This window comes from Talpa europaea (assembly GCF_964194135.1).
Source record: "Talpa europaea genome assembly, chromosome: 14".
NCBI lineage: Eukaryota > Metazoa > Chordata > Mammalia > Eulipotyphla > Talpidae > Talpa > Talpa europaea.
Genome location: NC_140082.1, coordinates 1285903 through 1311437, shown reverse-complemented (window position 1 = coordinate 1311437; position 25535 = coordinate 1285903). Strand labels below are relative to the sequence as shown.

The following is a 25535-nucleotide window of genomic DNA, read 5'->3' as shown; positions in this document are numbered from 1 at the left end:
TGCGGACGGATGAGGCGCGCGGGTCTGACAGCCGCAGGCAGCGGGAGCCCTCGCGGCGCTAACTGGCACCGGCCCGTCTCTCGGGAGCGTGGCCGAGGTGAGGAGTCCTCGTAGCAATGCTGGCTCCTCCGGACCGCGAGGACGGCAAGGCCAGGCCAAGGCCCAGCACACGCGGCCGGCCGGGCTCCCCTCCGCTGGAACGGCGGGGAGGTGGGGGGGCCGCTGGGAGGCCGGCATCCCACCCGCACCTGTCCGTCCCTCCCCGCCCTCACCTGCCCCGCACTGCCCGGAGCTGTGGCTCCTGAGGTCAGAAAGGAAGGGTGTGGCCGGCAGGTGGACGGGGAGAGGGGCAGGTGGGCTTCCTGGCGGAGGCTGGCGCGCACCCCTGAGAAGCTGTCTTCTGCCTCACTCAGTCTTGCTTTGGGCAATTCGGGGGTTTCTGAAGAGTGTCTGGGATGCCTTGTGGTGTCTCACCAAGCCGCGCACGTCCGTCAGACAACCTCCATGCAGCAGGCCCGCGGATGCTGTGGGGACGAGCCCCGGGTCCGGGATTGCGTCCACTCTCGCGGGGCCGCCTCGGTGCCCCCTTCCCGGCAGGAACACCCAGGACGGCGCAGGCGTCTGTTTGAGCTTCCGTCTTTCCCAAGGCAGAGGCGCCCGTGGGGCAGGCGGACGACTCGCGCCCTCCTGACTCGCTGCCACGTGGGCTGAAACGCCTCCGCGGGGGCCGAGCTGGCGCGCAGGGAGTGGTGCTTGCTCAGGGGGCCGCGGGAGGGTCTCCTGCCTCTGGTCGCGCCGTTTCCCAGCGCAGACCTGACTCTGGCGTCTCCGTCTCAGGACACCTGACCCGGTGCTCACTGCTGCTCCGTTAACGTGGCGCTCGCAGCCGGCGGCCGGCTCGGCCAGGACAGGGAACGCTTCTGGCCCCGTCAGGGATCCGAGCTGGCACCTCGCGGCAAAATCACCTCCAGGAAGCACCCCAAGGCAGAGAAAAGTGACCGGAATTCGACCGGGACAAGGACAAGCGCCTGCAGACAGTCTGGAGCCGGGAGAGAGGACGGAGCCACCTCGGCCGGACACGCGGGCTTCAGCCACTCACACGTTCTCTGCCCACCTCGTCCTCGAACAGTCTCGCCACTGACGTTGACTTCACGGAGAAAGTCCGGCCCGTGCTGGGCTGGCAGCGGGAACCGGCGAGCCCTGAGCACTGGCTTTGGGTCGGCGGCCCGGGGGAGCGCGGGACCCTCCTTCTGGCCTGCATTTTGCCCGGTGGGAGGGATCGTCCACGATGCTCGGAAAGACGCAGCTGCTGCTGCTGGGCCCTGAGGAAGAGGGGCCTCCTCTCTGAAGAGAGCTTTGGGGGGCAGCTGCGGGGCCCCGCCTGCCTGCGGGGGTCAGCATTGCAGCAGCGCTACCCTGTGGGTGTGGAGGGGGCCCTCTTCATCCCCTTCCTCCAGAGCCAGTCTCCAGAAACTGCGCTCCCCGGGCAGGCTCTGCAGGCACAGGTCGGGAGGCGCCCTCGGCCACAGGATGGACGGGCTTCATCCCAGGTCAGGCGCAGCTCGGAGAGAGGCAGCATCTGTCAGCTTGACGGCGCCAGCGACAAGGCGCAAAGCCCATGGCTGGAGAGGGAGCAGCAGACAGCGCCTCTGCGTGGGGGTGCCGGGGCTCCCTGCACTGCAGGAGGACAGGCGCCCGCCGAGAGGAGGCTCCCCGCAGGAGGCCGAGCCCGGGAGGCCGGCTCTCCAGCCCCTCCCCTCTGTCCCGGCCCAGAGAAGCCCCCTCGGCCTCCCCACCCACGGGTCTGCTTTAGTTCCCTTATTCAGGGTGGACCCCGGAGCAGCCTCGCCAGCCGCTCCCCATGCTCAGCCGCCCCACACCGCCCGTCTTTCCCCCTCTCCTTCCCGGGGAGCCACAGGGCCTCCCTCGCCCCCAGGCGCTTCCACCCCGTCCACAGAGCAGGCCCAGCCCCGCCCACGCACACGCATGGTGGCTTCGGGGTGTTAAATCCACACAAACGCCTTTGTCCTGTGCTTGTTCCACATTCGGACTTTCTCGTTTCTCTCTGGTTGTGGAGTCCAGACCCCGCCAGAGCTGACAGCAGAACTGCGGGATGGACCCGTCCGCTGCGCTCTCGAGACACCCCGGGGCACAAGGAGCTGGGTTATAATTTCATCCAATTTTAGTTAAAGTCGGGGGGCTGGGGCTGCCACGCAGACGCGCCTTCGTGGATTTTTCGATGAGCATTTTCTTGGCCTCCTTGCTTCTAGATGCTTCCACTGAACCGCTCGGTGGTGCTCCTTGGCTTGCCTGCGTGAGGTCCCTTTCGTCTCAACAGGCACCCGAGTCGTTCCTGACTCCTGCTGAAACATGGGAGCGATTGAGCTTCCCTGGACACGTTTCTGTGTGTGTGTGTGCGCGTGTGTGCACACATGTCCGTGGGTACAGATGTGTGATGTGTCTGAATGGTGCGCATGTGTTTATCTGGGTGTCTGGGTACATGTATCCGTGTGGATGTGCGCTGCGTGTTCATGCACATACGTGTCTGCCCATGTCCGTGTGTTGCTCCAGGGCAGGAGGGCAGGCGGGGCCCATGGGGTGAGCACATTTCCAGCCCTCCCAGGCCCGGTCCGTGGCCCTCCAGCCCATCCGCAGTGAGAGAGACAGGAGGTCAGAGGGGGACCCGTGAGAGCCGCCGGCCATGCCCGCCGCCCACGGCGCTGGAGACTCAGCCGTCTCTGTGGGCACAGGCTCTGGGCACCCCTGGGTTCCGACGAGGTCAAGGCAGGGGGCTCGGGGGCGTGATCCCACCTGTTGTCCTGGCCGCTGTGTCTCCTGGATTTCTCTCTCCACTGGGGGTTTCTGTGCTCCCCCTCCCCACTTCCCCTACTGTGGGGCTGGTGTGGCCGGGGACTGTGTTTCCAGGGGAGCACTGCCCCATAGATACACAGCCGGAGCAGGAAGGCATCTGTGGTGCGGGGCCCAGGGGCGAGGCACTTGCTCCCCGGGAACATCAGCTGCAGCCGCCCTTTTGACAGAGAAATGCCTCAAAATCAGGGTGTCTGTGGCTTATCCTCAGCCCTGCTTTGTGAGGGGTTGAGAGACCACATCTGCGGCGGGGGCGGGGCCTGGCTGCGAATGCCAGGGTGGGTTTAGCTAAGCTGCTCTGCGTTAAAAAAAGAAAAAAAAGAAAGAAAAGAGAAAACAGCAGCGCCCGCAAGGACAGCAGCAGGCTCCGGAGGGGACAGGGCCCCCAGGCCGGCGGTGGAGTCTTGGTTGGGGGCTCCGAGGGGGGCCCCTTCCTCCTCGTCGGCAGAGGAGGCCAGTTAGAGAGTGAACCATGGGTCTGTTCCCTCGCGTCTTTGGTTTGGGAGGGCCGCCCTGCCCAGGTGGGGCAGGAGAGAAGCCGGGGCCTGTCCCCCTTGGCAGATGTTGGGGTGCGGCAGCGTTGCCGTGGGCTCTGGAGGGGCCCCCACGGGGCACGTGGCTGGGCGGGGCTAGGCCTGAGACGGCTCTTCCAGGCGCTGCCGACCCTCCTGCCCAGCGGCATCTCCGTCTCTCACTCGTCGGGGATCTGCTCAGGGGTCCCCCGCAGGTGCCCCCCCAGCGCTATCTCCCTCGGCACCAGTCACAGACATCCATGCGGGACGGTGGCCAGTGGGCCTCCCTCATGTGCCCTCCTGCAGCTCGAGCTCTGTGGCGTGGAGACGCTGGCAGCACGAGCGCGTGCTGTCCGTGTTTGCTGAGTGAGTGAGTGACGACGGGGTGGATGAAGGCTGAGTGGCAACGCGCGAGCTGTCTGCCTGCATCCCTGGGTCCCACCCTGGACTGCAGGGCGGCGAGGGCAGCTGGGCTCTGGCCTGGCGGGCTCGCCCTGTGCCAGGGCCCTCTGGTGAACCTCAGCTCCCCGGCGTTCCAGACCTGGGGTTCTGGCTGAGGTGTGGGCACCTCCAGCAGGCTGACCGCTGCCCACTGCTCGGAGAACGCCGGCCTTGACCTGGAGCTGCCCACGCCTGAAGCCGCCCTCCAGAGCCGTCCTGGGGGGTGCCCGCGTGACGCCAGAGCGCCCACATGCTAGAATTCACCGCAGGGACAGGAACCCGCCCTGTGACACGACTGCGGGTGCCGGGCTGGCCTGGAGGGCTGGCAGCCCGGCTGGGGGCCCCCTGCAGGCTGGCTGGCAGCCTCCCCTGGACTTGGCCTCCCGGCCCCTGGGAGCGCCCTCTAGTGACCAAGCCTGGAAGCTTCCCCGCCCAAGAGCAGGTGCAGGGCCCAGGCCCCACCCTGGCGGCCACCCTGAACCAGAGGGTGTCTGGTGGGTTCCCTGGGGGAGCAGGGCTGGACCCGCCCCTGGGACAGGTGGGCCTAGCCAGGGCCTTCCCCTCCCCCAGGCCGAGGTGGTTGGCAGGGGGGCAGGGGGGCGTGGCCGCAGGCAGACTCTCCTCCTGCCACTGCGCGGGGGCGGCACACAGGCAGGGGCGGTGGAGCAGAACCAGACATTTCTGGACGAAGGCCAGTGGCACGAGGCCACTCCCCATGCATGGACAGGCTCCCTGGCTTTTACAGAGAAGGAAACTGAGGCACAAATAGATGAACTGCTTTGCCCGAGGCCAGACGGCTGCCAGGTGGTGGAGACACCAGGAGACAGACTGGGGCCCCTGAGCCTGACCCCCACCTGCTTTGCTGTGGCCGAGCCGGGAATCCTCTTTACATGAAGACGGTGTGTTTCAAATGGTTATGTAAGGTTTACATAATGGCCTCGACGTGCTTGTTGGCCTAAAATATCTGCTATTTACTAATACCTGTTTTCCCAGCCTTTAAGAAAAGGTTTACTGCTCATCTGTCTCCCTCCCTCTCTCCCTGTTTGTCTCTCGGAGGTGCGCACGCCTGACCTAGACTCTCCCCTTCTCCCCTCCGTGGAAGGAGGGTTAAGTACCTTTAGGAACTTGGGTCCATTCCCAGAAGCCTCTGCAGCAGCCCCCAGATAGGTGGGCGGCCGCCCCATTTCACTGATGGCGGAGCTGAGGCTTGAGCCCGGAGCATGTGTTCCCGTGTTCCTTCTGACCTAAAGGAGCTGAGAGCAGGACAGAAAGACGAGGAAAGGGAAGGACCAGTGCTGGTCAGAGACAGCAGGGAAGACTTCCTGGAGGGGGTGAGGTGGATCAACTGCAAAACAGTTATTCAAGCACAATGCAGAAAGGGGATGATGTGCTCCCCGACTGGAACCTGTGGGGTGGGCCCAGCCTCAGGCATGGGCGGATCAAGGCGCATAAGCCGTGGCATCAGGCATCTGCATGTAGGGAAACTTAGAAAAGCTGGGTCAGCCCATTGTGGGCTTTATTTTTCTTAAAACTCAAAGTCCTGAGAAATGAGCATCTTCTCCCAAGTCATGGGTGAACATGCTCTCGTTCACAAAATGAAGTAAAAAATAACCAGTAAAGCTGAAGATGTGTGATCATCAGCATGAGCTCATCTTCCTCCTTCCTCCAGGTGATTATTTTGCAACTGTGGTGTTACCATGTGAATCTTCTCTCTGTGTGTGTGTGTGTGAGTGTGTGTGTTGTCTAGACAATAGCAGTATCACACAAGCAATCTGTCACTGATGTTCAAGTAATTGAAATAAGAACAGCTGTCTCTAGCGTATATAGTGTGCATCGTATCCTCACACAAGATGTATCTATTGAGTCACACTACATACTGTATGTATACATGTCTGCATTTATACATGCACGTTTATGTGTGTATGCATGTGTGTGCATAGACGTGTACATGTGTGTATGTACGTGTATAAACATGTATACAACATAGAGTGCTGTTCTTTTTTTGCTATTGTTATTTCACCATAATACAATTATGGTCAATGTATTAATATCTATTAATTGTTATCAATATCAGTGTTTTTACAATTATTATTTTTTACACAGTTATTTTCACAGAAGTGCCTTGGTACTTGTGTGATCACTGTGTCATCGTGCTAACCTGCCTACTTGATTTCCTACTTGATTTCCCCTCCTTCCTTGCTCACAGAACGCGAGCTTTGCTGGAGGTGGCTCTGTGCCCAGTTAAAAATAATCACCTTCTCAGATTTCCTTGCAGCTGTGTAATTAGGGACAGAGTGACAAGAGCTTCTAAGCTGCGGTTCACTGGGAGAGTCTTCTGGGAAAGCCAATTAAAAAGTTCGTGTTAAGTAAGTTCTCACCTGACACAGACCCGGCAGCTTTTCCTCCTGGAACTCAGAGGCAGCGGCTGGATGGCCGCAGGCTCCCTGGCGTCGCGCGCACTGACCCCGCACATCAGAGGTGGGCGAGGGAAGCGCGGTGGAGTCTGGTCCTCAATGGTCTTGCCAGCTGCTGAGTGAGTCCTGGATGGGTTTCTCTAAAGTTCTATGGAAATTAAAAATTGCCACAAAATGTAATTCAAATGGGGACCTGTGGCTACCGGCTTGCTTGTAACTATAGGGATGACTGTTGTGCAGCGCAGGCTCACCGGCAGTGTGTCTTGGAGAACTTCCTCTGCTCAAGTTTGGATCCTCCTTCTCACTGCTGCCTGATGGTAGTTAAAATCCGTAGGTAACGGGGCAGGCATAGGCTAGTCTGCACCGGTGGACCCCAAATGGCCGCATTGACCCAGTGAGCTCCTTCCCCAGGAAACCAGAGACCCCCGCCCTCGGGTGCCGGCAGCTGGCCCAGAGCACACAGCTGTGGGCAGTGCCAGCGGCAGCGGGCGGTGGTCACTTTACTGCCCTTCGCCAGTGGCCGCACTGGGTCTCAGGCTGCTGGCAGAGGCCAGTAGATATGGCAGATGGCAGTGGTTCCCAGACCACGCTGCCCCAGGGTGGGCAGCCCCTGCCCCCCACACACACCAGCCCCAGCGCTGTGGCTCCTCCCCCTGCAGGCAGTGGCCAGGCGGTGGACTCGGTGCCTGGAGCGTGGGCTGGACTGGCAGGTAAATGGTCCAGTCAGCTACAGGATTGAACCCGTCCCGTCACACTGGTGGTGCCGGGCACTGTCCTTGGATGGCTCTACCCACCCAGCCCCCGTCTCACCCCACCCGCTGGGCCAAACTCCCGCCCCAGGCGAGGAGACTGCTGTAGCAGGTGGTGGGGCCCGGCCATGTCTCCCCGCATCCCCACGGGGGAGAGGGCATTTCTTCCCTGCACCTGCGTCTGCATCTGGGCGCTGCCTTCCTGGGCCTAAGACTCTTAAGGACAGGGCAAGACAGGGGGGTGGAAGAAGGGTGTGTCCTGCTCTCTGATGCACGCCACACTCGTCCCTTGTCTTTCGGAGGGTGAGTTCCCCAAAGCAGGGGCCTCTCACAGGAGTGACTGCAGACACACGTGGCCTCACCATGCTGGCGAGGGTGGGGACGCTGGGCCCCCGCTTCTTCAGGGAGTTCAAAACCAGCCAGGAAGCAGTGGGGGCTGCTCTGCTGTCCTGGCCACACTGGGCTGGCCATCTGGAAGAGCCCATTCACCTTGCAACACCTCTGCGTGGGCCAACTCGTCCCCCAGCACCCCAGCACGGTCCCCACATGCCTCTCTCACCTCCTCCCAAGCCCCGCCCGCCTCTGCCCTCCCTGCAGAGCTTGCCTCTGGATGCCTGGCCCGCCTCGCCTATTATGTCTTATTTGCAGGTTATTTCTGCCCATCTCAGCGCTTCCCTTCTGTGGCCTGGAGTCCCTCGGCCTTGATAAATGTGGCTTATTTACCTGTATGTTCCCGACAGCAGTGAGGCAGCACAGGACCCGGAAAGTCTCTCATTGGCTCTTTATTGAAGGAAAAGTTTGCCTCATGATACCTCCAGTTGATTTTTCTTTTTTCGAGATTACTGTTAGGACCGAGATGGATATCTTGTCCCCGCAAAATTAAATAAGAACAGTTGTAAGCTCAGTGGGCTCATCAATCAAAAATGAGATGTGGACGATCAGTTCCAAGTGGCAGGAAGCCCCTCTCAGACTAGATTAAGCCCTTCAGGGAAAGGCAGAGATGAGCTGGCTTCAGGCACTGCTGGATCCAGGGGCCCCATCTCTTGACCATTCTGCCAAGGCTCCACTTGACCTGCAAGCTGGGGTCCAGCATTTCTACTCTGACACAAGCCTTAAACGGTCATAGGATTCTGTTGTTTTACCAACACTGACACCAAGGGGGACACAGAGCTGGAAGCGAGACGTGGATTTAAACAAAGCCTAACGGTGAGCACATAGGTCCCAAGTTCAAGACCTGATGCTGTTACCCCTGGCTGGGTGACCTTGGCTAACTCACTTGACCTCTCTGGGCCTGGGCCCCTATGTGGGGATGGGAATGTGAGGACGTGACCCACGAGGGGGCTGGCAGCTTCGGGGACCCACAGCCTGGTGGTCACTGCAGCTTCTGTCTTCTCCTCTGCTGCCGACCGAGCAGGCAGCCCTCAGGAGGCTGTGCCTTCCCTTGGATGGAGGGACGCTGTTCCCTTGACGTTCCAGAACCCTCCTCTGCTGTTCTCCATTTTCCTCCAGCGGCTCCATGTCAATGTCCTCTTTCGCTGTCCAAGAAGCTAAAGACCATGTAGTGGAAGAAATAGGGTTTCATCTTCTGATGCATCTTCCCTCTCTTTGTTTACCAAACCGTCGGGAAAGCGTTTTCCACTCTGTGTCCTGAGTCTTCTCGTGAACAGCTTCCTCCGCAGCGCATGCGAACTGGCGGGCAGATGAGACTCGCGCGCGGGGGAGATGGTGCCGGCCCCACAGGATGTGGACGGTGGGTTTTTTTTTTTTTTCGTTTTTTTTTTTTTAAATGATCTGTAATTAGTGGGGAAGGAGATATGTGGACTATATGAAAAATAAGCTCTTTATCTTTGAGGAGAAGCCATCCTAAAGAACAGGGACGCTGTTCCCTTTTATTTACATGAATTGCGGTAATTGGGCCTCTCGGGATTAATGGAAGGTCCCGTCGTAAATAATGCCGCCATCTGGGATAAGTGGCTGCCGCTCCCTCTGAATAGACGCCACCGAGCAGCCCCACACCATATGCTGCGTGAGCCGCCAACGTCGTTATTCAAAGCCGCTGTAAACGCTCCCATCACACAGCTCGACCCCCTCCTGGGGTTTGAATCCGATCAAATTCTCGCTGTCGCTTCCATTGCCGCGCTGCTCGGAGGCCCTCGGTGACCGCGCGGCCAGCCCGGCCAGCGAGGGGACCTGGGGCGCGGTTCAGATCGGGAACCCGGAGGGGGTCGCCGGCGATGGACCCGCCGGGTCTGCGTCTCCACCGGCGCAGCCACGCCGGGCCCAGAGCCAGGGGCGCCGCCCGAGTGCCCGCCTGGCTGCCAGCTTGCTGGGTTTCACATTTTTAAGTGGAGGGGGAGACAGTCTTTTAAAAATCACCCTTTAAAAGAGGATTAATGTCGCTGGAAACGCTGCGGCCCTCGAATCCCAGCGTCTGCTCGTGGTTTCATGGGAGCAGGGACGGGTCCCCGTGCGGTTGTGGACGCTGGTCACGGGCCCCTCCCCGGCCTGTGTCCCTGGACATCACGCACGGTTTGGGGAGGGCCGACGGCCCCTGGGGGCCATGCGCCCCTCGGCTGCCTTTGCCTCCCGGCTCTCTCAGAGTGAGGCCTCGCGCCAGGGCCCCAGCGCCCTCTCCTCCTGCTCCTCCTCCAGACTGAGCTGGGGCTCGGCTTCCCTCTCTGCCAGCCCCGGGGCCCCCCTGGGCTGGGCTGCGCCCCCCCGGGTGCTGAGAGACACCTGCTCGATGCCAGGGCCCACCGCCCTTGCCCCCACTGAACCCCAGATGTCTCCAGGAGTTTCCCAAGTGACCCCACAGCAAAGTCGCCCCTTATTTTCAGAACCGCTGGCCAAGGCCTGTGTGTAGCTGAGCCAGCGGCTGACCAGCGGCTGACCAGGCCTGCGATCCCCACTGGGCTCCACTGGACATGGGCAAACTCGACGCTGGCCCCGTCCACCCCGACACTGACCCCCAAGGCAGCCACACTGGCCACGCGGCACAGGCGCCCGCGCCTTGCCTGTGCCATCTCGCGGCCTGTGGTCCCTGCGGCCCGGCACGGCCTCGCGCCCGGAAGTCGCAGATGCTGGCGTTTGGCTTCTTTGCTCAGGGTTGGAGGGGCCTGAGGCCCCTGAGAGAGGACGGGGTTCTCCCCAAGACGGTCCTCCCGGGCTCCGCGGGAGAAGTGCCTGCGCGCAGAGCAGTTACTGCCGGGGATCGCAGGCCACGCGGTGTAATTGCAGCAGAGGGTCCTGGGGCTGGTTGGGGAGAGGCGCTGAAGCCCACCCGCTATCAAGGTGCCTTTGTCTCCGAGCACAGCAGCAGTGGCCCTGTTTCCCAGAGGGGCGCCGTGTCTGGTGGGGGTTAATAAATCACAAACGGGAGAACACTCCAAATGCTGGGGTGGCTTGTGTCTCAAGTCGGGGGAAGGCCAGGCAGACCCCTGGGGTACCCCCCACCGGCTCCGGGCGGGGGACTGGGCGGGTGTCTGATACCTGGAAGCATGGAGTACCCCCCTTCCCTGGCGTGCCCCCCATTTTCCCCAGAACCGTGCTGATGCCCATTTTTTCACATTTCTGCTGGGAGGAGGGTCAGAAATCCCCAGTGTCACCAGGTGTTTCTGAGAGGCAGAAGCCCCCGTCGCTGAGAACCCCGAAGTTCATGTTCTTCTCCAGAGCCAGCTGGACGGTGGGCGGCCAGGATGTGGAGGGAAGCCTGCTGGGGGAGGTCCTGCCTCGGCGGGGCCTTGGGGAGCATGCTGCCCTGGTTCTGAGAGAAGTGGGTGAAAATGGAGGAGCTGGCGCAGCTAGAGAGGGGGTGCAGGGAACCTGGTGACCGGTGACCCCGAACACGGCCTCGGACAGAGAACAGGGCGCTGAGGCTTCTCTGGAAAGCCCTCCTGACAGCCCAGTTGTTTGGCTGCAGCTCCACAGGCAGCTTTGATCTGTTCACCAGTGCCCAGGAGGGATTAGGGCAGCCTCTGGAGCGGAGGGGCGTGCCCTTCCCCACGTGCTGGGTGGGCGTGCCCAGTGGGCAGAGGGGAGGCAGAAGGACAGAGCAGAGAGGACACCCAGACTCACTCTCCACAGATAGAGTCTCCTGGACAGGTTTGAAAGCTCAGGCCAAGGAGCCAGGCTGCTTAGACTTGCCGACTTAACAATGGGACCGCGTTAGTCCCCTGGGCCCTGAGGGGTGCCCCAGCCATGGACGTACAGGCCCAAGGGGGAACTTGAGGTAGGGCAGCCTTCAGGCAGCAAGGGGCTGCTGGTTGTCCTACAACCGATGTCGGTGATGGGCGGGGGTACAGGGGAACCTGCGCAGGGCATCGGCCCCATCTGGGTTCTTCTGAGGTGGGCCAATGAGCAAATTAACATCAGACAAATTAGTGGGAGAAAAGTTGGTTCACACTAACGTGGTTGTAAATTCTAAATAATGGAACAAACTGGAGGTGTTTGCCCTGCATTTAGACCTCGGGCATGAGGGCCAAGAGGGGAGACGACACGTGGCAGACAAGGTGACCTCATCGTCACTCTGAGAGTACAGGTGGCGCTCTCAGGTGGAGAAGACATGTTCACCGGGGAACCACACCCTCCTGCCGGCACCCCAGCCACATCCTTCTGAGTCTGAAAAGGGGGAGCAGCGATTGCTTCCCCAATGAAGAAAAAGGCCAAAGGAGAAAAGCCTCACTGCTCTCACCTTAACGTAACCTGCATTCTGAGCCACCATGATAGACCTTCCCGTGGCCCCACGTGGGCAGGAAAGTGGGGAAATGAGGGATGTTCCTTCCTGCCTCTGGGCTGACCTCCAGCCCTGGTAGGCAGCCCCCACCTGGCTGCAGTCCTAGCCAGTGTTTCCCCACCCCAGTGCCCTGAGGGTCAGGCTGCTGAGCATCTTCTGCTGCCAGGTGGGCCAGTTCCTCCCGAGTGCTCAGAGATGCTGGAAACACAGATTCTCCCCAGATGTTGCAAATGCCTCCTGTCGGTCATGATCTTTTCAAATACTGTGGGCAAAATAAAATCCATTTCAGCACGAGTGAGCCCTTGGCCATGCCTCCTAGATCACCCCCTTTCTTTTGACCTGATCGATGATAGGTTTCACCCCGTGAAAGATTTTAAAACACGTTTATATGAGCAAATGTATCATTTTTTAAAAAATTGCGTTCAGACATGGAGCCATAATTAGAGAACGTTTTCTACATGCACACCAGAGAAAGTCACCCACTTTTTTCTCTCAGTACTGAAGCTTTCTCATCTCCCTAAATCTGGATCACAGCCACCTGGGTGGTGTGAGGTAGGGATCGGGTTTTATCCTTTTCCCGAAAGGTCAGTGGATTCTCCCAGCTCCATTAATTACAGTCTGCCTTGGCCTCAGGGTTTTGGGGGTCACTTTTGGCGCATCCTGAATTTCTGTCTGGACATGGGTTTATTTATTATTCCACTGTGCTGTTTTCCTCTTCATGTACCAGTGCCACGCAATTGAGGAATAGACAGACCTGCTTGCCAGCATCCTGTTACGTTCAACTGGGTGAATCTGTCTCTCAACATTGCCCCAGTCCTCACACATGTGTCACGTGGGGCTGATGCCCGGAGTGGGTCGTCCCAGCCACACGGGCACCAGCACACCCACCCGGTTCCCCAGTCGCTCTGGACCCAGTCAGTTCCAAGGTGCCCACGAGTAATCCCACTTTTGTCTTTTTCTTCCTTGCAGTGATAGAGGGTCGTGGCGTCACGGACAGCATGCAGAGATTGTCCTCGCTGCCCCCATACCTGCCAGTGAGCTACCACGTCCTCCGAGCGGAGACCTCCTTCTTCCTGAAGGAGACCAGCCAAGACCCCCAGCGCAACTGCAGCCTGCAGACCAGGGTGGAGTCCTTCTTCACCTACAGGGCCCAGCGGCCCCCCATCCTCAATGCCACCCTTGGGCCCTTCTCCGTGGAAAAGGCAGTGCCTCTGGACTTGATGGCCACTTCCAACTTTCTCGGCCCGACAGACACGTTTCCTCTTAACTGGCGGCTGCGCGCCCACATCCTGCAGGACAAGGTCTACCTGAGCCGGCCCCGCGTGCAGGTGCTGTTCCACCTGGTGGGCCGGGACTGGGCCGAGCGCGGCACCAACGGGGAGGCGCTGCCCTGCCTGCGGCTCTTCGCCTTCCGGGAGACCCGCGAGGTGCGGGCCAGCTGCCGGCTGCAGGGGGCGCTGGGGCTGTGCGTGGCCGAGCTGGAGCTGCTGGCCGCCTGGTTCGGGCCCCCGACAGTGGTGGCGGGCCGGCGGAAGGCGGGGGCCCCGCCCGAGGGCAGCCCCGTGGAGCTCTACTACAGCCTGCAGCCGGGGGACGCGCGGGGGGGCTGCGGCGCAGGGGGTGTCAGGAAGGGCAACGCCATACGCCCGGGCAGGGGCGGCCTAGAGGACGCCACAGGCCAGCTGCAGAGGATTGGCCCCATCGGCCTGTTCCGGGGCCAGGACAGCGCCCTGCTGAGCGAGCTGCACTTGGACAGCAACGTGGCCATCCGGCTGCCCACCAGGCCCGTCAAGCAAGGGGACGTGGTCACTGCCTACGTCACCATCGCCAGCAACTCCTCTGTGGACCTCTTCATCTTGAGGTAGGCTCTCGACCCGGTGGCCTCGGCTGGCCTGGCATGAACGTGGCACGTGAGGGGAAGCGTGGGGCGGAGGGGGCAGGCTCCGGAGCCCAGGGGAGCAAGAGTAGGCTAGTCCCTTCCTCAGAGCCTGAGTCCAGGGGTGTTCGCCCGCTTTGCTTTGCTCAGGACGCCCAGGCGCTGGTGCGTGCTGACGTGGCTGCTCAGGGAGGAGACGTAGCTGTCGGGAGCCTCCCCGGGCATGTGACGGCGCCAGGGGGCCGGCTCCTTTCCCTTCCGTGTGGCGGCTCACGTGCTGCGGGGAAGACGGGCGAGTGGGCGGTGAGTCCGGCTCGGCAGTGAGGAGGGTCTCCCGGCAGCACTACAAAACCTAAAGTCAAGCAGCAGAGGAGCCGAGCCGTCAGGTGCCCAGCTCGGAGACTCGTGACGGGGTGGTGGTGCTAAAGTCTGGTGCCGGGGTGTCTGCTATCTGGGGTGCCCAGGCCTGGGGGACCCGGGGGCAAGTCCCCTCCAAACCTGCCCCAGAGCTTCATGATAATGAAAACGTGTGTGACTGAGGCTGATTTCAAGGGCGAGAGGCCGAAAGCCAGGTCTCGTTCCCATTCGTGAGCAGGGCTTGGTTCTGAAGCAGCGAGGACGTGGTTTTCTTTGAAGAATAAAAAAATAACGACCCCATGTTGAGTGAGTTGCTGGGAAAATGGTGCTGAGGGGAATCACAGCTGCTCCACGTGCTTTGTTCGGGCTGAGCGTTTGCGCGTGGCTTGAGGTGGGTCTTGGGAGAGGTCTGGGTCGTGTGCGTGCAGCGACTGGAGGTGTCCCCCGCGTCTCCGCCCTCCGGGCCGCGCCGTCCCCTCCGCCTGTCTGGTCGTCATGATCATCCTCATTTTTCTTTTCTGAGTGGACTGATTTTACCGACTCCTCCTCCTTTGCCCTGGTTCTGGGACTGGACAGGAGGCCTTTATGCTGTTGTACTCAGCGAGGTCATGGTCCTACCTGTTTGGTTTTTTTTTAAGATTTATTTATTTATGCATACAAGAGCTGGGGTGCAGGCCAGAGCTGAGGAGGGGTGGTGAGAGGACTCACCAGAGACAGAGTGGGGAGCAGAACAGGCGGAGCCACTGAAATACGCTGCTGAGGGGAGCAGGGGGAGACAGGAGAGGTCTGCTGCACCCTGTGGGTAGCTCCCTGGCCGGGGATTGCGCTCATGATGCAGAGGCTGCCGATAGCTTCACAGTGCTGTGCTTAACCCCATGTGCCACCAGGGAGTCCCCAAATCCTACCTGTTCCCTGCGGTGTGAAGTGGGCCTTCTGGGACATTCCGTCGTGGGTCACAGTCCACCGCTGGCCACCGGGTACCTGCCGCCGACATTGTGGTAAGGACGCCGGCCACTTTTAAGTGCCATGACCGTACCCGGGTGCCAGGACGTGGACATCTAGAGGAGGGCAGCCAAAGAGCTCTAGTTCCAGAGTCCTCGCGGTCTCCATCTGCATCCAGCCTTAACAGGGAGCGGGCTCCGAGCAGCCAGGGTGGTCCTGACCGAGGTGCCGGCCCCGCCACCCAGGGATGGGTCTCCCACGCAGGAGGCCTGAGAGCTGGCTCGGGGGGGGGGGGGCTGCCTTGTGCATTGTCGCCACCCGGAAGGCGCGGTGCTGGGCTCGGGGGTTCCTGCACCCACCGGCCCTGGCTCTGACCCGTGGCTCTTCTGGTTGTGCGACAGGCAAGTCCCTGGCTCCGTGCGCCTCAGTTTCCCCGCCTGTAAAGCAGCTGTGATCGCCGCACCTCCCGTCACAGGCTGTGGGGACCCCGTGGGCTAAGGCTGGTTCGGAAGGTGCTCGCAGCCGCATCTGGCTCCTAAAAGCCTCGCGTGAGCGCTGCGCGCTGCTGAGAGAGTTGTTTCCAAGCATCCATCAGAACTTCAATAAGCACTGAATTCTGTCTCAGCGGGAAAAGGCGTCGTGCCTCGTATGAAACAACAGCCACTGGGTTTATCCTCAAAGCAGTATTGATTCTCACTTCTCTGTGATTTTGTTTAAAGAGCAATTTTTTTTTTTATAACAAGAGCTTTTGGAACACAGAGGGTAGTAGCAGCATGTTCCGGGTTGTAAGACACCCAGATGAAAGGGTGTCGCTTGCTTCCAGCAACAATGGAAAACAGCCAGCCCGACGAGGAAATGAGCAGAAGACCCGAAGAGACGCGTCCCTGAAGGCGGCGGTCCGAGGCCGCGCGCACGGGAGCAGGCGCCCGTCCTCCCTCGTCGCGAGGAGATGCCGATCGGAGCCGAGTGGGGCCTCCCTTCGTGTCAGAAAGTCCCTCCGCGGGGTGGCGTGGCGCTTCCTTTAAAAACCGAAACTAGAAATAACCGAGAGCCCAGCGAAGCCACTGCAGGTATTTGCTTGAGAAACATGGAAACGCTGACTCGGACAGCGGCTCTGCGGCCCGCAGTGGACCCACGCTGGCCAGGACCGGCGTCAGCCTCGGTGCCCGGGTGGGCGCGTGGGTGCAGAGCGAGGGCGAGGGAATACTACTCAGCTCTAAAAAACACGCGCTCTGCCGCGGCACGGATGAGATTTGCCGTGATTATGTCAAGCCGAGTGGGAAAGTGAACTCTGGCTGCTGGCTGGCGGTTCTCAGCCGCGGGCTATAAATCATACTAACAAAGCACGACACAAATAACTCACAGGCTCTGGAAAATAGACTGGTTATGGGGGGGCCGGCAGGGAAAGGGGTGAGCGGAGAGGGCAGAGGGCCGAGTTAATATGGGAGTTAGAATCTGGCGCAGGCCTCCCTGGTGGCGCAGGCGGTTGAGCGCAGCGCTGTGAAGCTGCCCGCAGCCTCTGCAGCGCAGGTGCAACCCCGGCTGGCCGGTGAGGGTCCCACATGGCGCACCAGACCTCTTCTGGCTCCCTGCTTCTCCCCAAGAACTGGGGTACAGGCCAGAGGTGTGGGGGGTGAAAGGACTCCCCATAGACAGGGTGGGGAGCAGAAGAGGTGGATCTACTGAAACACACTGCTGAGGGGAGCAGCGGGGAGACAGGAGAGGTCTGGGGTGCCTGTGGGTAGCTCCCTGCAGTGGCTGTGGGTAGCTTCATAGGTTGTGTCTTAGCCCCTTGCGCCACCAGGGAGGCCCTGAGGCAGTTTAGTTTAGAAAATAAAAAATAAAACAATTACCAACATAAACAGCACATAACCGAATCTATTTTTGCAAAAACTGCAAGTATGTCAGCCCCCTGGGTGGAGACCCCGCCCCTTGGCATGTGGCTAAGCACGGAATAAAGTCGCGGAGAACATTTACAGAATGAAAGCAAGCCCAGCCCTTGGCACCAGGCGTGTATCTTCAATTAAGGGTTGTTTTCCCCTGATGTTTCCTCCGTGGCTGACGGGGATGTCCCGAAACGATTACCGAGAGCTCCCCCCCAGCTTAGCCACCCACGCGCCTCCTCCGGCATTTCAAGATCCCCTGCCGACCCGGGCTGTCGCAAACGCGCCGCGGCCACTCCACGTGCCGTGAGGGCCTGAGACACCCGGGACATCACCCCCGACCCGCCGCGACTGCTGCCTCAGAGCCCCACAGTAGACTGAGTTTGGGGGATCCTCTCTGCGGTGACGCCATCCACCCCCAACCGCGATTACGAGTGGGTGGTGCTGTCCGGGCCTGCGCGCCTCAGAGCGGGGAACCGGGAGATCGGGGCCGGTCGTGTCTGAAGCCCCTGAAGTTGGTTCTCGGGAAGCCTGACGCCCCTCGTCGTGGAAACACGTAACTCGCAGGAGTGGAGGGGATCTGTTCTCCCGCCGCTGAGACTCGGGGTGGGCATTAGGCCTGCTGGGGGCCAGAGCCCCCCCCCGGCAAGGGAGCGAGGCCCCCCCAGCGCTCGCACAGCAGCATCCTGTCCCTGGGCCTCGTCCTGGAGGACACGGTCAGCTCCGCCGGCCGCTAGGCCAGGACGCTGCTGCTCGGGCCGCCTGCGCCTGGAGGACGCACGGGTCGTCCTTGGCCTCCAGCCACGCGACGCCAGGGGCCCCTCTCTCCCCTGCGGGCCGTCCTGGCTCCAAGCAGCGGGGTGAGGGGCGGCCCCGGTTCCCCCGGTGGTTGGGGGTGCGTGAACACATCCTTCCTGATAGACACCGTGGGCCGTGCTCGGGGACACCCAGCGCACGGGGGTCCACAGCAGCGTGTTCCTAACACCCCGTCCTGGAAGACCCCAGGCGTCCACTGGTGGAAAGTGACGAAGGGGGATAAGGTCCCCAACATGGGAGAGCTTGCGGCCACTGTGAGTAAGCACCATGGCCTGGGTGGAGCTGGAAAGCGGGGTGCTCGGTGGGGGGCCAGGCCCGAGACCCCTCTCGGGGGCTGCAGGTAATGGCTGCCTGGGCCGGGAGGGTGCCAGCGCTGAGGCAGACTGGGGGTCACCAGGAGCCGGGAAGACAGGTGGCTAGTGGGGAATGCTATGGGGGTGTTTTGGGGGTGATGAAAATGCGCCAGAAATTAAATCGTGGTGACAGTTACACAACTTTATGGATATGCTCAACCCCACGGACACGAGACTTAAAGTAATGAACCAAGAAGATGCTCTAGAAATGTCATGGGCGTGAAGACGGTGACTGGAGTGGGGGACAGGGTGGCAGAGATGGGGAGTGAGTGGGAGGCAGAAACAGTCCTCTGAGGCTTTCCCCACCAAGGTGCCCACCCCTAGCCGCGTCCTCAGATCCCGCCAGAATGCCCCTGCCGGTCACACTCGGTGTCTGCTGGGCACTGACCCACTCTCGGAAGCACTGCTGCCTCTCCGCCTCGGGAGGAGGCCAGCGCAGGCCGGCCAGCTGCCAGCCCAGGCACCGGTTGAGGCACAAACCCAAACACCACATCCAAGAGCTGGGGCTGGGGAGGGGGTCCTTCTGAGAGTCGGGGAGCCCCAGGAGGCGACTTGAGAGCCCCCATCCCAACCAGCCAGCCCCCCAATGTGCCGTCGTGGGCATAACTTCTGCTGCCACTCCCCTCCACGCTACGGCCGTCTGGGGCCCCGGCAGCAGCCCCTGGCCAGCTCCCACCGGCCACTGCCGCACCGGAGCCCACACAGGCCCTGGCTGGCCGGTTTGGAAGGGACACTGGAAGCGCTGAGTAGAAGTGCCCCATCACAGAGGTGACGTCGGGACGGCTGGCCGTCACTGTGGGCCCAGGGTGTCGGGGGGCTGCAGGGTGTAGCCCCCAAGCAGAAGGTACGTCAACTTCCTGGGATTCCAGACCACATGGCCCCAAAGGTGGCAGCTGGAGAGAGTGGAAATGGACTCAGCTCTGGAAGCCGGAGACCCGACAGCAAGGAGCTGCAGGGCCCAGCGCCCTCAGGAGGCTCCAGAAGAGGCCCCGCCCCGGCCACCTCTACGCCCGGGCGAGTGTCCACGTCCTCCCGGCTCTGCCCGTCTCGGCTCTGCGTGTCTCCTCAGGGAGCCAGCAGTGGTTTTGAGCCCACACGAATCCAGCATGAACCATCTTGAGACCCCGAGCGAGTTACATCTGCAAAGATGTAACTCCTTCCCGATGGACTCACATCCGGAGGTGCTGGGTGGACACAGGCGGTGGGGACACACTCCTCCACCCACCCCTGGAGCCTGACCCCTGTTTCTTTGACACTGCACCGTCCCCACAGCAGCCCAGCAGGTCCCCGTGGCGGGGGGCGCACGTGTGCTCGGGCCGGGCTGTGGGGCGCGTGGTCCTCGGCTGGGGAGTCCAGGCCCACACCCTCCCATCCAGTCCCCTCCTTACTGCACTCAGCCTGTGCGCCTGTGTTCATAATTAATTTCAGGGAGTCTTATTTTTCTGGTCCCTTTTATGTCCGAGGATATGAAAATCCCTCCAAGGCGTTGTCCAGACACCTGGCTGGCCCTGGGCAATTGTTGGCTCTTCGTTGGGCGTCCATCCCAGGGTCAAGTGGGGGCCCCCGGGCTCCCCAGGCTGCTGCTCAAGAGGGGGCTCTAAAACAGAATCGAGTTTGCATTGACTGCAAATTTGGAGCCAACTCAGAAAATTCTGGAAACTCATTTTCCCACACTCTGTCTAAAATTCGTTTCCCCTGTTGAATGTCTCCAAAGGAAAGGTTTGTTTTCATTTTCCTCAACTTGTCATTTTAAATGTATTCTTCTGGAACAGAGAAAAGGAACAATTTTCTTTCTGCTTGGGAAGAAATAATGTTTCCTGCCCAGGGCCCCTCCCAGCTCCCCACAGCACATTTGGGTTGCCAAGCAGCCCGGCTCCGGTGAAACATCTGAGAGCGATTTCAGCGTCAGGGGCGCCGTTGCAGCATAGCGTGGGCTGGGGCGCCGCGCGCCGGCAAGGGAGCGGGGCCTCTGGCCCGGGCCTGCCTCCTCCGTCCACGTTCTTCAGCCCACTTAAGACGTCACCTGAGGCTTCGAGCCCCCGGTTCACTGCTGAGTCTGTTGCACACACATCAGCACGCGGCAGAGGCCCGCGGCCCACAGCGGGTCTACCTGGCGTCCGGGACCAGGAGCGCCGGCCCCGGCCCTCGGCCACGGTGCTTGGGGGCCGGTCCGCTGCTGCCCAGCTCGGACCTGTCCTTGCTCCGGGTCCGAAGCCGCAGAAGCCGGGGCGCTTGTCTAGCATCCGCAGGAGCTGAATGAACACTGTGGGGTGGGGAGCCTGGCATGAGCTCCTGCGTGCACCCCCATCTAAAGCCATTCTCGGGCTTGCCTTGCTGCTCACTCCCCTCCCTGCCTTCCGGGGCAGCAGGCAGGGCCGCTGCCCCTCCTCCCGGGTCGTGTGCTCTGCGGGCAGCTGGGCTCCGTCCCCTGGCCGCATCCACGTGTGATGCGCTGAGAGGTGGCTGCCGGAGGTGGGGCGTCCCGGGAAACAGGAGCATGTGGGTGGGGCGGGAGGGAGGCGGCTGTGGGTCAGCGCAGGAGCTCCTTCCCCGCAGCAGCTTCCCCCCTGCCCGCGACTGGCGCCTGCTGCCCCTTCCCTCTCCTCCACTTGACCTTGCCCTGCTCCTAACAGCAGCGTCGGCCCCCAAGGGTCAAGAAGCAGAAGCAACCAAAGTCCGTCAGCAGATGGATAGATGGGCTCCGTGTGGCTTAGACACACGTGGAATATCATTCACCCCTGAAAAGGGGAGAATTCTGACATACACTGTGCACGGATGACCCTTGAGTCCTCCGCCGACCGGAAATGCCAGCACAGGTGACCCCTGCGGCGTGAGTCTGCTTCCATGACGTTCGGAATCAGAAACAGCGGGCAGAGGGGGGCGAGCAGCGCCCCAGGTGAGTGCGCCTGGACGCGCTCACTGATGGGCACAGCGCTTCAGCTTCGCGAGGTGACTGAGTGGTGGAGATGGGGGAGCTGGTGGCCGCAGGATATGACCGCATTGACTACCCTGAGCTGGGCGGCTGAAATGGCAAAGTCATGCTGCTCTTTACCACAGTAAAGCCACGGCCCCCGTGCCTGGGTCTGGCCAGGTGTCCATCCCGACCCACAAACTGTGACCAGCACGTGTGACTGTGCCTATTCTGCAGGCCCGCAGAGCTGGACGCGGGCATCGGACCCCCCCAGAGGCGCTGGCCGCAGCGCGGCAGGGGGACGGAGCAGGGGCAGAGGCACAGGCACCGTGGACGGGCTTGTGCCCCGGGTGGAGAGAGCCGTGCATCACGCTCAGCGCGGGCGGGGACCCAGCGCACTCGGGACCCTGGCCGGCGCCTCTGTGCCTCGGCTCCTGACCGGGTAGTGAGCGCAGCGCCCGCGGCAGGGCCTGGGGGCTCGGTGCGAAGGGATTGCATTGTGTGCTTGGCACGGGGTCGGCATTTGATAAATAGCAGCGTCACAGCCCTGTGCTCCCGTCCCGGAGGGCCGGCTCCAGCTCGGGGTCAGGTCAGCCGAGCTTCTCCACGGCAGGGCCAGCACACGCCCTCCGGGGGACTTGGCAGGATCCGGGCACGTTTTCAGTGATCACTCCGGGGAGGGAGTTTCCACTGGTGTGTGGTGGCCGGAGCGCAGGGGTGAGGCTGGGCATCCTACAGCGCTCGGGCAGGCCCTCCCCACAAAACGCTGCCGGTCAGCGTGCCGAGGCTGAGGGAGCCCGCGGAGACAGGCCCGGAGACAGGCTGTGGGGGGAACCGCCCGCCGTGGCCGCGGGTCTGCCAGTGGCCGGAGACGCCCGCGAGCAGGTGGGGCGCTGTCCGCGGGACCACGGCAGCCCTGCGGGACCACGGGCCAGGGCCAGACCTCGAATCGCTCCTCCCGCCGCGGGTGGCTGATAAACCGAGGCCAGTTTCCTGCTGGCCACAGGGCGAGGGCTAATCTAGTTAGTCTGTACTTCGTGATAAGTGGCGCGGGATGTCTCCTGGCAGTAAACCCGGTTAGAAGGAAAGGCTCTGATCACGTCAGCGTCCCGCCCAGCAGGCGGCCTGGCTCTCACGAGGACTGGAAGGTTCTCAGTCACATGCCGGCGTTAGCTGCTCACGAGCCCTTCCCGAAGCAGCTCTCGGCCGTGATGGGCTCAGCGTGTCCCCAGTGGGAGCCAGACACGGGGTCCAGGCTCAGAGACCCGGAGCGCCACCCCGACACCCACCATGCCACCCCGACACCCGCTGTGACAGCTGCTTTGGAGCAGGCGACAGGGCCCAGCCTCTGGCCCGGGGCGGGCACACCTGGACCCTCAGTGACCACTCAGCTACAAGGTCTCTGAAGGGCTCAGAGCCTCTCTCTTCCCCCCACATCCCTAATCCCCTGCTGGGGAGACGGCCTGCCCAGCGCCCGCCTCTGCGGGGGATAATGTCCCGAGGTAGGAAGAGACACTTTCACGCCTTCCTGCCCACCCTGGGCCATCTGCCTCTCTGCTGCCCTGGCCCCGCCTGAGTCCTCCGCTGACCGGAAACGTCAGCCGTGGCCCAGGGTCTTCTTGAGCCGGCCTGACCTGCCGGGTCCCCAGGAGCTGGGCCTCATGGCTCCCGGAGAAAGAGAGCAAAGCCCTTCACTTTTGAATTGCACCAAACAATTAGGAATGCATTTCCAAAAAGTCAGAAAACGCTCCCCTGAGCTGACAGCCGAGGGAGACAGCAGCGGGGGGCACGGCACGGGTCCGTGCGGGTGGCCCGAGCATCCTTGAAAGGCCTGAGAATTTGGAAAACCAGAAAGCAGTGGCCGCCCTGCCCGGGCCCTGGGTGAGAGGGGACGCGGGTCTCAGGGTGCCCAGTGCTGGGGGGGATGGCAGAGTAGGGGTGGGGAGGAGGGGTCTGGCGCTGGGCTCCAAACCCCCCCCCCCGCCCCCCCGGGCTTCTGGAACTTCCTGTGCCATGTGAGGGGACATAGCAGACCTGGGGGGGATGCTCTGGCCAGCGGAGTTCAGACGGCGTGGGCTCTGCTGATTCGGGGTCCCTTGACGTGTGTGTGTGCCTGCCCCACCTGGAGCCACCCGCCTGCAGACCCCTGCACGCCAGAGTCACTGGCACAGTCAGTCTCCGGTCAGTGGGCGTGAGGTGGAGCCGGGAACGCCACCTTCCCACAAGCCCCCTTGGTAGGGGTTTAACCCCACGCCCCTGTAGGAGCCCTGTGCCAGCCGCGGGTGTCATCAGTCAGCGGGGCGGGGTGCAGCCGGAGCAGCCCAGCTCCCCGGGCACAGAGCAGGACACCTGTGAAGCCGCGTCGGGAACCACCTCTGCCCGCCCAGTGACCCCTGGACCCCAGAGCTAAGGTGACGTGATCCAAGAGACGCCCCGAGTGTACCCCAGCTCCCAGAGCTGAGATGACGCGCTCCGAGAGACGCCCCGGGTGTACCCCAGCACCCATTGCTGAGATGATGCTCCGAGAGACGCCCCCGTGTCACTGTGCACCGGCAGGACGCAGCGCGCGGGTGTCATGGCTGCTCCGGGGACCCCACTCTGAGAACCACTTGCTTCCATCATGAGCTCTGGAGGCTGGCGGGATGGGAACAGCAGCCAGGGAGGCCCGGGAGGCCCAGGCGCTCACAGTAGGGTCTTCCTGTCACCGGACAGGGAGTCAGCAGGGGTCTCCCCGGCCTGTGCCCCCCGCCAGCCCCGCAGGGTGAGCTGGGAGCAACCAGGCGCTGTGCTCTGCTCCCGCCTGAGGCCGCCCCCGGTGGTGAGCGGGCAGGGCCACATCCCTGCTGCCCTCTGAGACGCCCCCTCGCCCGGGAGCATCTGACGGGGGACCCCAACTGGCTGGTGCCAGGCACTTGGCTTCCTGCAGCAACAAAGGCATCTGGGGCCGTGGCTTCTGGCTTCTTCCTTATGAACGTGATGAGGTTGTGGGAGAAATTACCCGAATGTGATGTTAGTATCTGAAAAGCAAGACAAATATCCAACCGAGCCGCTAAAACAGTTAAAAAAAAAAAAACTATTGCACACTGGACGGCAGGCACCCAGCTTCTCCTGAGCACCCAGACACATTGGCAATGCCAAGCCAGCTGTTGTGTCCGACGGGCATGGTGCCCAGCTATCCCCGGCAGGAGCGCGCTCAGCGCCCCCGGCCTCCGTGTGCCTGGCCCTGGCCCCTGGCCCCTGCCCCCCACCAGCGACCTTCCTGCCTGCTCTGGCCTTGCGAGGCGCTGGCTGTGAGCCCGTCAGCTCCTGCTGAAATCTGTATCCAAAGCGAGCTTCCCGCAGGGGACACTGGGCCTGAGATTCAGCGCCCCACCCCCTGTACCCGCCTGAGACCGGTGAGCCCCTTGTCGGGTAGCTCCCCCAGCAGCGTCAGTGTGGTCAGTGCAGACGCTCAGCAGGTATTTGGGAACCAACGGTGTCCCCCACGTGAACAAGCTGTGTCCCAAGTCAGTTCCGCGCAGCCTGGTTCAGCTGCCCAGTCTTGGGGGCTTCTGGGGAGACTCGTCTTGGGCCTAAGTCTTTGCATCTGGAGGGGGGAACCTGGGCGCCAAGATCTGAGGGTGCTCCCCCGCCACACACCTGCGGCCACCTTGCCTGGAGGTGACCGTTCTGCTCGCACTGCAGTGACTTCTTGCTGCGGCAGCGACTCTTGCCAGCGTGTTTTCAGTTGAACCTAACCTGGCAAATCCGGGGGCGGGTCATTCTCCAGCAGCACTGCCCTGCACCCTCCCAGGGGTCACGGCCCCAAAACAGAGCAGGGGAGGGGACACCTGGACGCGCCGAGACTGAAGACGCCCGGTGGCCAATGCTGCTGTCTCCACGACACGCTGGGCCTGAAACCTGGGGGAGATGTTTCTGGAACAGTCGGGGGAGTCGTCTCACAGGGCTGAACTTACCACCGGAGGAGAAGTTCCTGGTCCTCGGGTGGGTGGGGAGGAGGCAGCACAGCCCGGCTGCTCACCCTCAAACAGAGCGGGAAACCGGCTTTATTCCCGGGCCCGGGGGCTCATCCAGCTCATCTGTAATGAGGGAGAGACGGAGACAGAGAAGCAGACGGACAGAGGCACAGAGAGAGACAGACAGAAGCAAAGGCATCCATGGCAAATTTCCAAATCCATTTAGGTGGAAGTTAGGCACTTACCCTGATTTTAATTTTTCCATCGTTTAAAAAATCAGAGAAAAGCTGGAACTAAAAACCGGCATCTGAAGCCTACGAAATGCGAGTAAATCAGAGTCCCCTGGGACACCCCTGAGGATCAACTGTCTTTAAAAACCTGCCCTGGGACGCAACGAGCACGGGAGGCTGAGGCAGCACCCCCGCCCTCCAGCCCTGCCCCTCACTCTCGGGCCAGAGCCTCGCCGCTCCCTTTCCCAGGAAAGCTCGTTCCTACCTCAGGGCCTTTGCACCTGCTCCTGCTGCTCCTGCGAGGCTCTTTCTTCTGCTTCCTTCACAGAGTGGGTCCCTCTTGTGACCCAGGACTCGGTTCCTCCTTGTTAGCACCCCTCCCTGCCTCATGGGCGCTCCCCTCCTTCCAGCCTCTGCATTCCCTCTGCCACCTTCCCTGTCACTTGTCACCTCGCACCACCCTGTCCCGTTGCTGTCATGGCACGGGCCTCGCAC

General features: G+C 61.8%; 1 protein-coding gene across 1 annotated transcript in view; it reads left to right on the top strand.

Annotated features, from left to right (window-relative positions):
• The window catches only part of TMEM132C (transmembrane protein 132C), a gene marked incomplete at its 3' end in the record, with an annotated part of 180460 nt that overhangs the window by 49406 nt on the left and 105519 nt on the right, over positions 1 to 25535 (top strand). Inside the window, exon 2 of the mRNA XM_084253164.1 lies at positions 12686 to 13577. Coding sequence (XP_084109290.1) covers positions 12686 to 13577 — 892 coding nt within the window. The remainder of the gene's footprint in view (positions 1 to 12685; positions 13578 to 25535) is intronic.